This window comes from Phalaenopsis equestris, unplaced genomic scaffold, assembly GCF_001263595.1.
Source record: "Phalaenopsis equestris unplaced genomic scaffold, ASM126359v1 Scaffold000428, whole genome shotgun sequence".
Lineage (NCBI taxonomy): Eukaryota > Viridiplantae > Streptophyta > Magnoliopsida > Asparagales > Orchidaceae > Phalaenopsis > Phalaenopsis equestris.
In genome coordinates, this window is record NW_018164869.1 from 4820283 (window position 1) to 4834571 (window position 14289).

The 14289-nt window shown below is 33.4% G+C and overlaps 2 protein-coding genes across 2 annotated transcripts in view; both read left to right on the forward strand.

Moving 5' to 3' along the window:
* Positions 1 to 5953, forward strand: part of LOC110027383 (omega-amidase, chloroplastic) — a 33475-nt gene extending 27522 nt beyond the window's left edge. The window contains exons 8-10 of the mRNA XM_020728780.1: positions 4471 to 4551; positions 4917 to 4999; positions 5855 to 5953. Coding sequence (XP_020584439.1) covers positions 4471 to 4551; positions 4917 to 4999; positions 5855 to 5933 — 243 coding nt within the window. The 3' untranslated portion in view covers positions 5934 to 5953. The remainder of the gene's footprint in view (positions 1 to 4470; positions 4552 to 4916; positions 5000 to 5854) is intronic.
* Positions 5954 to 9058: 3105 nt separating this feature from the next.
* The window catches only part of LOC110027461 (protein ELF4-LIKE 2-like), a 6823-nt gene continuing 1592 nt past the window's right edge, over positions 9059 to 14289 (forward strand). Inside the window, exon 1 of the mRNA XM_020728905.1 lies at positions 9059 to 9249. Within this exon, the coding sequence (XP_020584564.1) occupies positions 9059 to 9249 (191 nt within the window). The remainder of the gene's footprint in view (positions 9250 to 14289) is intronic.

The following is a 14289-nucleotide window of genomic DNA, read 5'->3' on the forward strand; positions in this document are numbered from 1 at the left end:
ATCATTTATAGGTAATGGTCCATCAGTATTGTTTTCTATGGAGTTTGTAGGTTCCAACATCGCATCACTCGCAGTAACAATAACAGCGGTGTCATGGGGGGGTCCTCAGGTGCAAACACCTAATGTCTGGTAGTATCCTCCTCAGGTGGGTTAGACCTCTCATTATTCACTTGAACCTTAGATTTCAAAATAGGATAAAGCTTGTGACATTTAACAAGGATATGACCAAACATCTTACAGTGGGTACAATATGGGGGTTTGTGTTCCATGGTGATTTGTTGCCAATAACTATTATGGGTTGTGCCCCCAGACTTCGCCCAGCCAGACTTCAGTAACATCAGGTAAAGTAATATTCATTTCCACAAGTATTCTGGCCACTGAGGGTCTTATTAGGTTGAAAGTAAGCAGATCTAGTTTCAAAGGATCCCCAAGGATGACCCCAATAGAGTAGAGAACCAAATGGTGAAAAAGAGACCAGGTAAACTAAACCATACCGGTATAGTGGGAGTTTCATGCTTTGGGTCAAAATTAGGAGACCAGTTGAGTAACTTCATTGATTTACATTCGATATTAAGATATTTCTTGAAGAAAATTATGGTGTTGTCTTCAACCATTGTTAGTTGGATCAACGTCTCACATCCATGAATCTCACTTTCAACTTGCCTACTAGCTTAAGATCGTCAACACTCGTTTTGATAATATCCATAGGAGGGTGTAAATTTTGCCAATAAGAGCAAACTTGAATTTTCTGTCATGGTAGAAATTTCTGATTCAGAGAAAAAGATTGCTTCTTTTCCTCCTTTCCTATTTATCTTCTTAATAAAAGGACAATAATCTGTACCCTCACGACATTCATTATAACTTGAGTGGAATATTACTGCGGACTTCTCCTGAGGGTTACTCACCACGCGGGCAAATGAGACTTTGTCCGGCTCAACTAAAAAAGAAAGAAACACCATCAGAGGCTGTCGGCATTAAACTGCTGCGAGGTTTGCTGAAAGACAAAGGAGCTGTCAGGCGTCGAAACAGAAGAATCGGGAGCAGACGACAGCTGCGAGCGACAAAGGCTTGGAAGACGACGACGACGTCGAGCAGAGTAGGTGCGAACATTAGCGTCGAACAGAGGAACGATAGAGACAGAGGAAGACGACGACGCGAGCAGTGGAGATATCACGACGCGATCCGCGACAGGGAGTGCGAACGTCGACGTAGATGCAGACGCTGGAGCGAGGGTCAACAATGCGAAATCTTCTCCTTCCAGCGGTAAATCAATTACGATCGAAATCGCCATTGGAAACCCTAGCGGAGCTCTCGACCGTAGCCAACATCGTGATGTGTGTGTGTATATATATATATATATATATATGTATATATAGATTCCTCAAAATATATTTTAGGTGTTGTGAGTGTTTTAAAAATAAAGTGATTTGTTTTTTAGAACAAAAAATTAGAACATATAAAAATTATACTAATTAAATATGTTTTCAAAAGTAAATATAGAAATGAAAACAAAAATGATGCAAGATGCATTTTTAAACACACTCGAAACAACTATGAGTTATTTTTAGTGTTTTCAAAATTATTTTAATTAATTTTTAGAAACAAAAAATAAAAATATATAATAATACGGTAAAAAATGTTTTTAAAGCAATAGAAAAAACAAAAATAAAAATAAAAACCAAATTGAAGCTTGTGTCCATGCTTTTATGATTTCATTAATGTTTCAGGAGATGGTTTATCAACCATCACAAGTAATTATTACCTTATGGTTACTAGCGTATTAAATTTTATTCTATCCCACCTTGAGGATTTGGCTTGTTTCTTGACTATGTACCCATGTGTCCGTCTCTTAGCTCCTCTCCTGGCCCCATAGAGAAGCACCATGAGAAGTTTGCAGAGTTCACTGTTTTAAAATTTGGCTTTTCTTCTACTTTTTATATCGTTATGGCCTATTGCTTTATCCAAATGGGTTCTAATTGTAATCAGCGAACTTACTTCAACGTGAAGCTTTTTTTTCTCCTTCTTCTATGGGACTATCATTCTGGTTGGGCTCTTCAGATGATGACACGATGAAGTAGGAAATTTGAGCTTGATATCCTTTGTTTTTCCCTGTAAAATCTACTGGCATTAGCAGTGAGTCAGCCAGCTACAAATGTTCTTTTACCTCATGGCTCTGTATGTTCGATAATTTTAGTGACCTCTTGAGAGTTTAGCCACTCAAGGGGAATATAAAGTTGAATATTTCTCAAGAAAATATTAATCCCATCTGTATCGTGGTTCTTTGTGTTCTCTATAATATGTTTTTCAGTATTATTTGGGTCCAACATCTGAACTGTTGGTTTAACTTTGTTGCAGTGAAATTATGCACTCACTTCTTGAAATCCGGCCCTTGAAATCTTCTCACGATGTTAAAGCTTTAGCATTCTCTCATGAGTAGTTGAATAGCAATTAATGGGTTGGATTTTGATTTTTTTTTTGTTGCACGAAAATGTGTTAGGATCCGGCATTATATTTGAATTTTGTGAAAATTCTTATGTCACTTAATCAAACTTCATCATATCGTTGGTCTCTCTTACATTGTTGTAGATGGTCTTCTGGCTTTAAATGTTATCTGTCCAATGATATCCTTGTTATTTATCATACTTGTCAGTTGATTCTTTACAGAAGTGGGATAAATTTTCTAAGAAAATTTCAAGCTTGCTGGATTTTGTGAATTTTTATATTTTGTTGGTACCCACTTATTATCAATTTTTGGAGCTCAATCTTTGCTTTACATATAAAGCCCAAATTCACAACTTATGGTATTTTGAATAAATACAATACAAATTTTTTGGTTAATAACTTGATTTATTTATTTTTACCAAATTTCTTATTATAGATTATTTCTACGTCAGAATTTAAATCAGAGCACCATTTATTACCAGAAAGGTGTAGAGAACACGGATGCTAATTCATTTTAACTGTTCAGTTTGGGTTCGACTAAAAAGTAGCTCGGCCTAATGTAGTTTTTAACCTGATTTTGACTTATTTAAACCTGAACTTGACCTTTCTTTCATGAGATACAATTGCATTGGTTTTAACCTGATACAAAAGGCATGTTAAGTTGGTCCCCAAATAAAAAGAAATGTTCTTATTAGAAGAAAGACTATTTTGGTTTTGATTTTTGGGTGACCTGGTGACAATTCAAGTAGAAATTGATTTTTTTAAGTTTAATAATTGTTGTCCAAACTCATCCTAAGTCATCCACTGGTTTTCTGAAGCTCAAAATGTGTGTCAAGCTTGATTGCTATAATGCCAGGTAATATTGACATGCATTGGAGAGAGAGCCATAGGCTTGTGTTAGGCTTAAACATAGAGAAGAGATAGCGAAGAGGGGAGAGAAAGAGACTGAATGGATTTAAAAAGAAAACTTAGATTGAGAGAAAGAGTGGAAGCCAGCCAAGCAAGGAAAGGAAATTTTTTTCTTCTCTTTATTTGTCCGCTGAATTTTTTCTATGTGATTCAAGTATAATGTTTTTGATGCAATCATTTTGGTGCAATAACTAGGTTGGGATGTCATGATTGAGCATGATAATGCCAAGATAAGTGTGGTGGCTGCAGATTTAAGTTTGGCTGTACCAGAGAATGTCTTATTTTTAAGAACAGAGAATATGACTTTTGAGGTTCTTTATTATATTTTTTACCTATAATCTTACTTTGTTGTTTGGCAATTTTATTGTTTTTGAGTATTTAGAGTATTGCGCATAAGAGAAACTTATAATACATCATTATTTGTCATAGTGGAGCATTTTTGTTTTCTATGAAGCCGTGGACATAGGTTAATCATTCTCGTCAAACCATAATTTTTTTTCTTCTCTATAGAAATTTCTGTAGTTTATTTCTTCATTGTCCTGTCTCTTATGGTTATTTTTCTAACACGCCTCTCCTCTGCTGATGTTGATCGGTAACATACTTTGCACCATTTCTCCAATGAGGAGCCTCAAGTCTGAACATGTCTCTTTGTTCGTAGGAGCTGATGATCCATCTAATACGACTTCGTAGACATTTTGTTTTCATTTATTTCTTTCTCAGTGAAATTTTGATAGTTAAATCTCAAAATGGTCCCCCAACAGGCCGACTATTGAAATGTCACCAATTTAATCTTAGAGTTTTGCAATGCTCCAATTTAATCCCCAACTATTGAAAATTAATCCCGGTTGGCCCTCAGGGCCTGAATTGAGATCAATTTTATATAGTGAAAAGACTAAATTGGGATAATTTTTTTTTCATGATTTATGCTCTATGGACCACTTTGAATCAATTTTCACTATTCTGGGGATTAAAATGGAGCATTTTAAATCTCTAGGACTAAATTGGTCACATTCAAATAATGAAGGACCGTTTTGAGAATTAATTTGAAAATTTGATGAAATTGAAGTTGAACCTTCCAGATTTTATTCAAGTGCTTTAATTATTATTAGTTTTTTTCAGTTATTTGTAGCAACATGCTCCCCAGCTCGTGACGCAAGTGCTGGATATGTTGCTTGGGGTCACTCTACCCTTGTAGGACCGGTTAGCACAGTCTTGAACTGTATACTGCATCTTTTTTACACATTGTTAAGAATTTACAAACCTGGGCTTTACCTTGACCATCCAGGACAATTTAATTAAAAAGGGCATTTACGTGCATACCATATAATTCTTATGAATTCACATATCTAACATCTATACTTCACTTTTTATACTCATACCACCCAAATCTTTCATATCACATCAAAACTAACAACATTTTAACTTTTAAAAAGTGAAATACACTTTCATGCATGGGTAAGGTGGTATGAATGTAAAAATTGAATTTAGGTTTTAGGTATGCATATGCATAGGAATTAAGTGATATGCATGTAAATCTTCCTTAAAAAACTGTGTTTTTTATTCAGTTTGGAGAGATCATTGCGACTACTGAGCATGAGGAAGCCATCATTGTGGAAGAGATTGATTATTCACTGCTAGAGTTGAGGAGGTAATTTAACCGAACTATAAACTTATTCAAATATGGTTGGTTAACTATAATCTGTACCATATACCCTTGCAAAGAATTCCATAACAATTTTATGCCACTTGACTTTCTCCGGCCTTGTGCCAGCACAATGTTGAAGGCTTTTAGAACTCGTTAATGGCGGAGGGGATTTGAGCTTGAACATAAACTTTTTAAACATATAAGAAAATATATATTATTTTCACTATTGCGATTTGTTAGGCTTATGTGTGGAATTATGTATACGGCCACAGCGATGAAAATTGTGCGGATACAATTCAAGATAATAATGACGAGGATCGCACGCAATTTTTTGTTTAATTGAAGGGAAGATGGATGGATTTGCATCCATCTTTAATAATTTCATTATTTCAATTTTGAATCGTAATGGAAATAGTTGTGATGGAATTGATATTTGGGGCATTTACATACATACCACCCATTTCTTATTTTTTTACATATCTAACATATAAACTTTGCTATTTTACAATTATACGACCCAAAAATTTCATGTCACATAAAAAATACATCCATTTTAACTTTACAATGTGAAATACACATTTTTTATGCATAGGTAAGGTGGCATGTATGTAAAAATTTAAGCTTAGGTGTTTGATATGTAAATACATATAAATTGAGAGGTATTTATGTAAATCTTCCTTAATGAAATTCATTACACTAATGGATGAAATCCAGATCACATCAGCTGATGCATTCACTGTCCTTGAAAAATAAATTTTCACTCGATTAAGTTCAGTTAATTATAGGAGCTGAATATCAATCAAAATTTTCTTGCTGGTTAGAAATTCCTTTTATATGAAGTTGAACCTTCTTCTGTAGGTCTAACCTCCCATTACAGAATCAAAGGCGTGGGGATCTCTATCAGTTTGTTGATGTGCAGAGGGCCAGCCATCACTAGATATGTATCTTGTTTCTTTTCACTTTAAATTTGTGCAAGATATTTTTCAGATCTATAATTTATTCTAAATATTTGATTGAAATTTGTATAGATTTTTAAGTACTTTGTGAGTGCTATGAGATCTTTTATTGATTTTAAGATATCTTACTGTATGAAAAAAAGGAAGTTTGCAATAATTTTCTTTCATTAGTTCTCCTCCATCTTTTTTATTTTCGTATTATGTTCTCTTTGTTTGAGAACAATATTTGGATGTACTTTCTTAAGATGGTATAATCATTTCTATTTATGAAGAGAATTTATTAATGCATCTCTTTTGAAACATTTTTTGTTGAATTATTTGATTTTTGTGTGGTTATTAGTATCAGAGTTTTGGGTTTAGAAAGATGACTTCTTAAAAGTATAGGCGATGGGGATGCTAAAGTGAATAAGCTCTTTGGTCTTAAGGTTTTGATGTTCATATAAGATTCCTTGCCTCTTCGAAAGCTCGAGTAATCGTTGAATTAACAACTTGGTTAGTCGATAAAAAGTAGGAGTTGATGGATAAACAAACATTGGGATTATTTGAATGTTGTTTTCAACATCTACAACAAGACCACCTACAATAGGAGCATGGAGATACTCTTTAACATTTGCAAATAAATTTCTTGCTATTAATAGGTGTAATGGGAAAGTTTTTTTTTTAATTTAAAGATTTCAGAAGCTTTAATTGTCAACCACATCAATGGGTTGGATTTAATAATGGAACAACTGAGTTCCATGAGATTCAGATTGTGCAATGACATCAATGATTTAAGTTGTTTCTGACAATTTTTGAAAATCTAGGATAGCATTGTTATGACTTCATGAAGTTTACTGTTATCAAAGATCTAATCTTTAATGGGGGATATTAGAAGATAGAAGTGGAAAATATATTACTTATTTTGCTTTAAATGTTGATAAAATGACTAAATTGCAAAGCAAGGGTAATAACAATAAGAACTACTCACCTTATAAAATGGTTAGCATGTGGATAATGTAAGAAGGCTTGAAGAAGCATGCATAAGGCCAAAAATTAATGGAAATGGTGATGAATGTTGTTATGGAGACATCTATGATATATCAAGGCTCACTGCAAATGCTTTTGCGAATATATAGATATTGGACTCTCAAGGATTTAATGATCTCGCAAGCAATCCCTTGCTCTGCTCCCTCCGTTTCGCTTGCTCGCTCCGCCCCGTTTTAGCATCTATCCCTTATTTGGTATATGAGTCATTCCTAACATGAAACAACAAATCTTAGAATTTGGAAGCTTAACTAAAATACATCACTATCATACTAAAAAACTTGATCTCCCTCGAATTTTCTCATGCTGTACAGTCCGAACTTTCATCGCAGATATTTTCAGCTTGATGCTCAGATGTTGCTTGCAACTTCCACTGTGCCGCCAACACTCCTTGTCATGGATTCCTGTCATGGTTGCATGTCATCGTCATATTATAAATATTGATTTTATTTTGCAAGCAACGAAATACTTAAAACCTCTAAATTTTGCTTGCAAGTAGCCAAATTAGTTACTATTTTTCTATGACAATTATTTTCTCAAACTTATGGAAAAAAATAAGATTTTTTTTTCAGTAATTCAATTGGCAAAAATTATAAATAATAATAGTAATAATAAATTGTTTGAGAAAGATAGATTTTTATCTAATGTTTTAAAAATATGATTTTTTAAAGAAGAATATGAATATCAACAATGATAAGATTCTAAATAATAATATCATATATAAAATTTTTAAATAAAATATAACAACAATAATAATATTTTTAAAACTTTAGATGAAAATCTATTTTATATTAAAAATGATTTATAAAATGATATATAAAAAATTTTCGAACATGACGGCGTACTCATATAATATATATATATAGAGAGAGAGGAGAGAGAGAGAGAGAGAGAGAGAGAGAGAGAGAGAGAGAGAGAGAATTCTGGGAGGGGAAAATTACTAAATTGCCCAAATTACATAAGAATTAAGAAAATAAAATTTTATAATTTATTTAGATAAATTTCAAATTTCAAGGGAGTAACTACCCATCCTGAATATAGCATGATTTTGCCATTACCTTCCTCAAAATATGATTACCAGCACATTAGGCAAATAAAATGGAGGATGAAGCTTGAGAGCTCATTTATGATAAAAAAAAGTTAAAAATTATTCATTATTTTTTATTTAAAATTTTCTCAATCAAATTAATATTTTGGTACATTATTTTCTCATCTCTGCGTTTTCCTTACAAGTTAAAATAGTCCATATTTTGTAACATTAGCACAAATCAAAACAAAGAACTGCTATATTCCATCGTTGACTTGACTTCATATTCATCTTACCCTTTCCAGCGATGTTTGGCTGCAGGATCAACATACCTTAATAGGATTTATGAAATCTGGATTTCGTTTGAAGTTGAAATTTCTCATCAAAATCAATTTTTTTTTATGCTCTCTCCTCTCCAATCACCATTTTACTCTTTTTTTGAGGCGTAAACTGCTCCCCTCCTGTTCTTCATCTCAGAAGCACTTTTTCTCAATTTTCGTGCAGCTGAAGAAATAGGTGTTAATGCACCGCGAATCAAAAGTTCTGTTTTATTTTAATCAACCCAGCTTTTTTGCATATATAGTTTGCTCAATTGTTTTCACTGCTCTCCTCCACCCTTCTCCATTTGAAAATGTCATCTCTGATGAGAATTTAACCTCAGTTGCCAGAGGAATCATTCCTCTTTATGGAGTTGGACCAGCTTTTCTAACCCTAGATGCAAAAGAAGACATGGAAGCCATGATTCTTCTCAGTCCATGTCTCTCATGTTTCTCCATGCTTGACACCAGACCCAATGCCTAGATTCCCTTGTCTACCTGTAGCTTTTAGTTTTCTAGCTTCATTCTTCTAATAGATGAGATAAAGTTGATTCTTTTAATCCTAAACTGATTTCATACAGGCACAGCTGCGGGAGAAATGTGAAGCCTTTTATCTTAAATTCTGAAAATCTAGGTTTTGTCTAAATCATCAAATAACCTCCTCAAATCTTCATTTTCTAACTAATTTTAGTTCTGTTCTTCCCCTTTGTTCCACGCCTGATTCAGAAGGAGGAAGAGAATGGAGGAAGAAACCTTCTCAGGACTTGGCAATAGGACTTTGCTTTTCCATAAGAGCTTTGTGCAAGTTCAGGGCATATTAGATCAGAACAGTATTCTGATCAATGAGATAAACCAGAATCATGACTCCATGATCCCTGATAGCCTTAGTAAGAATGTGAGCCTCATTAGAGAGCTCAACAACAATGTACGGTGAGTTGTTGACCTCTACGCCGGCCTCTCCATTTTGCTTGTGAAGCCCATGGCTGCCTTCTCCGATGGAGACTTATTGTAAGTTTGAGAGAGTTCAGTCTAGTCAGAGAATTGTGATCAGATGAAGAGGAGAGGTGATTTATATCAGTATTGTATTCTTTTTTAATCTCATTCAATGATGTAGTTTTTTCACTAATGATAAGGCTGTTATGTTTTAGCTTTTATGTATCTATGTAAAGGGCATGTTATGTTTAGAAGGCCTATGGATTGAGAAGAGTCAACATTGGTCTTCTTATTAATTTCTACCTTCCTTTTGTTATTGTTTATGCCTCAAATTATGGAGCTATTTTCTATATTACTAATTTCATTACTTTTTCTTGATTATTTGTCCTCATATACCTTGTGTTTAACTAGATGAAGTTATATTTCATGCAATTGTGGGCATTATAAATATTTTTATATAAAGAAAGTCAGGCAATAGTTTTCTTGCAATGACCATATTGTAGTAATATCTTGTTCTCAAAAATAGTTTTCCACCATCAAAATGTTTGAAAAAAGTAGCTAAACGGATGTGTGGCAACGGTCTGAAAAGTATAACAATGAGAAAATTGTCCCAAACTATTGCTTGCTTATCTAATTTGTTATGCTTATTCTCTGTTTCTTTCCACTTATTTTGTAAAATGCCTAATTTGAGCTTCCTATGATTTCCAATTTTCTATCTACAATGCTCTTTCATTGTGGCCAACATTAATTGCCAATGTAATCTAATCTATCCCACTCATTATTATGTTAGTCTACTTACAATATCAAATGCAATCCAAGATTACTTCTTCATCTACTCTATCCTTACCTTCTATAGAACAACTTCTCTTCTTTCCGACACAACCTTATCCTTCCATTGAAAGAGATTATTTTTGTGATCCAATCCAACGACCTCAATATCATAACCATAATAACTTATTCATCGCTCTGAGCCCACCCTCTTAGTACGCTCCCTATCATAATCCTACAAAAGGGGTAAAACTCTAAAAAGAGCTTTTCTACATGGAATCATTTTTTTTTCCTTCCAAATGCAAATGACTGCAAAGTTAGTGTGCTTCTGAATATTCCATTATACAATAGGAAGCCACTACTACTGATTTATTAAGCTCCCAATCATGTACACCACAAGAATAGTGTTGTAGATAAGGTCATTTGAGCTTTTTGACCATATATTTGTTTCAGCCAATAACAGTCTCCTTCAATATTCTTTTATTGGTGCCATAAACAAACAATGTTTGGTAAAGAGATGACTGACAAGCACAAAAGTTAGCTATGGGTGCATAGTGGAATTCTGCATGATGGTAATGGCACCCCTTTATAGGTATAAATTACATCAATGCTCGTCTTCTTCCTTCTTTGTTTGTTTATATGTTTATTTAACATTGTTTGTTTTTCTATCATAATTCGAACACTCGTCCGTTTTGATGATATCTACTTTGGCTTAATGAATCTCCTAGTCTTGTCCTCTTTATAAAACTTCTTAGGAGAGTTACTCGTTCTCGGATTCTCGCTCCTAAATTAAATTTGAGAGTTTTGTTACACTAAAAAGAATAATAACTCAAATTCAAAGACCAATGTGTGAATTTTTTTGAGTGGCGGCATCGCAATAAAATTGAGCTTTAGCATCCTCGTTTTTATTTAAATTGTATTAGTTGCACGTTGATTAAATATACATGATGAATCAAAAAAAAAAAAAAATCTTTAGGGGGTTCTCTAAAGTTATTAAAGATATGTGTTGCAAGTTGCAACATCTCTTTTACATTCCGAACGTTGTAATCCCAAGTCTTATATAATAAAGTGCTCATATGCAATCTAGTCACTTGATCAGATAACTCGTGAGGTTAACTCGAGCTAGTGGGTGCATGCGCCCCTGGTGTGCTCATATTGGATTTGCCCAACCAATTGGTGAGGGTTCAAGCTTTGGAATCCCGTTCATGTAATAAATTCATCTTCGAATCTTGTTTCTCTTGTCATGCTCTAAACTCCATTTTTCTCCATAATAAGGGTTTAGTTGCCTTCAACCTATCCTTTTCAAGAGTAATTTGAATTGTAGAAAATCTCATTAGTTTTGATTGCTTTGCAGGGAGTCATTTTAGTTATAGTTTATAAAAATGTCATATTAGCCCTTGGACACCTTTAATATGTTGAAATAGTCTCATTAAGAGAGTGGAGATTAATTTAATATTTTTATAAATTTTGGGACTAAAATGAATTATTTTAATATTTTACTCATTTGTATTGGGTGGAGTTGTTTGGATGTGGTCTTTTATTATGCTAAAATAATAGGAAAATTTTTGTATAAGAATATTTTGATCAAATTTTAATATGAGCATAATATATAAAAACCTTTATATTGAAAGAAGCTCCATAGCTTTGGAATCAATGCTTGCAAAAAACTTAAGGGCAACATTGATATTTACAATTGTAGTACCCTTTTTTTATCAAAATTTAAAGATGAACATATATATATATATAATATATATATATATATATCTATGTGTGTGCGTGCGTGCGCACTCCTCAAGCCCAGGCCTGTTGGCGGGTTGTAAGTCCCCTCAGATCAATGGTTCGATCCTACCGTGGTGCGAGAACTCAAAAATTTTAGGCACATAACGCGGGCTCTCATCATGAGGCCAAAACATGCATTGGAAAACGATATTTCTCTTGGGTAGAGATATTTCTCTTAGCTATATCAATCTATATTTATATCATTGTCATGGCATGGATGGAAGTTAATTAATTAATTATTATTTGCGACTTTTTTTCTTCATTCTTATCATAATTAATGCAAATCCTTCATATAGTATCATGCACTAAGATAAAACAACAGTAAATGTTATTTGATGAGGATGTGGCATGCAACTTCAAAGGGCCCACCTTTGTCCTCTTTTAAACTCGTAAAGAAGGTTTGCTTTCTAATGTTTTGTTTTGCTGCTGCTGAAAAAGATTAAAACCTAACATTCAAAGTAGTGGGTCCCACCACCAAACCATTCAGTTTGATTATATAAACTATATTTCTCCAAGAAATTGTTTAGATGATCGATTATTGTATAATTTTGTTCAAAGAGAAAAAATTATTTTACATACTATATATCAAAAAAAATAGGCTTTCCTCGTTGAGCCAATGCATGTGTTAATAAGTCCGTCGGCATGAGAAGCACATTTTCAAATCATAGGCGTCACATGCTAAATCCTTGAGAGAAAAAAAAAAAACTCTAAATACATGCTATGGACTCCCCATTTCTTGAAGATAGAGAGCCAGAAGATGAAAAATTACCTGTCGGCCCTTGCTTTATTAAGGGCATTACAAGACATTATTGTCATTTGTTGTGTTTTTTCGTATCGATAACTGATTCTAGTATCTTTTTGTGTACTTAGACCTTCTGGTCAGCAGATTCTAAAGTCAATCAACCAAACTGGTTTCGGTCGGATACTTTTCTTGGATGTTGGTCGGACTTTGCTTTGGGAAGTTGATCGATTATGAGAGTGGTAGCCAGTTGACCTTAGGTCGGTCGGTCGGTTAGCTTGCTTGTTCCTTGCTTATTTTTAGAGATATTTGGGGGAATTTTTTATAGAGTCTCATGTTGATAGTTGTGAGATTTTTGGATGTACTAGACATTCATTTAATCTTTAGCGTGAATGTATGTTCCTAGTCAGTTTGGGTGGACAATTGGTCGTCGGTTTGGCTTTCAGTGGATCGACAGTCTTTTGATCTGTCGCCAATTTTTTAATTCATTGGTCATCGGTAGGCTGATAATCTTCAGACGGTCGACTGATGATTCAGCCAGTTGGCTTCATGAGTATTTGTGTACTGTGAGTGTGTTTTTTACTTATTTTTTTAATTCTCATGTAGGTGTTTGTGTCTCTCTATTTGGGGCATTTACATACCATTTCAATTGTTATGTATTTACACATCTAATAACAAAAAATTGATTTTCATTTTCATATCATTCAAATCTCTTACATCACATCAAAATATTATTATTTTAACTTTTGAAAAGTGAAATACAGCTTTACATGCATAAGAAAGATGACAAATATGTAAAAGCTGAACTTTAGATGTTAGACATGTAAATACATGTTAAGTGATATGCATGTAAATCTTCCTATATATTTGTGTGTGTTGCATAAATTTACCTTGAGATCAACAAATCAACTTCAAACTAGTCTATTTATATAATCCAATTCAAAAAGCTATAGTGTTCCTAATTTGTTATTTTTAAATGAATCATACATGATCAAATCATCACAAGTTTATAACAGACTATGAAATGAATGATTTGTTTCATTGTTATCCCAAAGTGAAAATTTAGTCTCATTTAATAATGTACTTTGTGCGTTAATATATGTGCAAAACTAGTGTTCCGATCGTCTAGTGCAAGTTTGATAAATTTGAATAATCAAGTATGGAGATCAGATAGAGATGAAGTTGTAGAGGGTGGAATCTTGAAAATCTAGAGCAAAGGGTACCAACAACATTTGGCTCTATTGTTAAAATAGATGCTATTTATGTGCGGATACACACATTCAAAAGTAGGAACTTGCGATGTATTTCATGATAGATTTGAGTCATACCAACTAACTCGTAAAGTCAGTTTAGACTGTGTCACGCAGACTCCGGTAGTTCAACAACACAATATTAACAATTCATCAGTTCACGAATGGCCTACAATAGCTCATCAAAGCCTCTCGCATTGAGAGTTCGTCTGACAACTAGTCTGGGTGGACAATTTATTTTTGAGATATTATGTAATAAAGAAGATAGATAATTTTTCTTTATATAGATATGTTAATTTATAATAAATTTAAATATTTTAATGTGTTGATAATTTTAGGGCAAATAAATGCAAGAATCGACACAAATTAAAAAAAAAAAAAACAGAGATTTAACGAGGTTCGACAAAGTTATCTACGTCATCAGGGGCAGCGTGACGGTTTTTCTTTCAATTCAAAAAAAAATACAAGATATGTAATGTTACAAACAAGACATAATATATA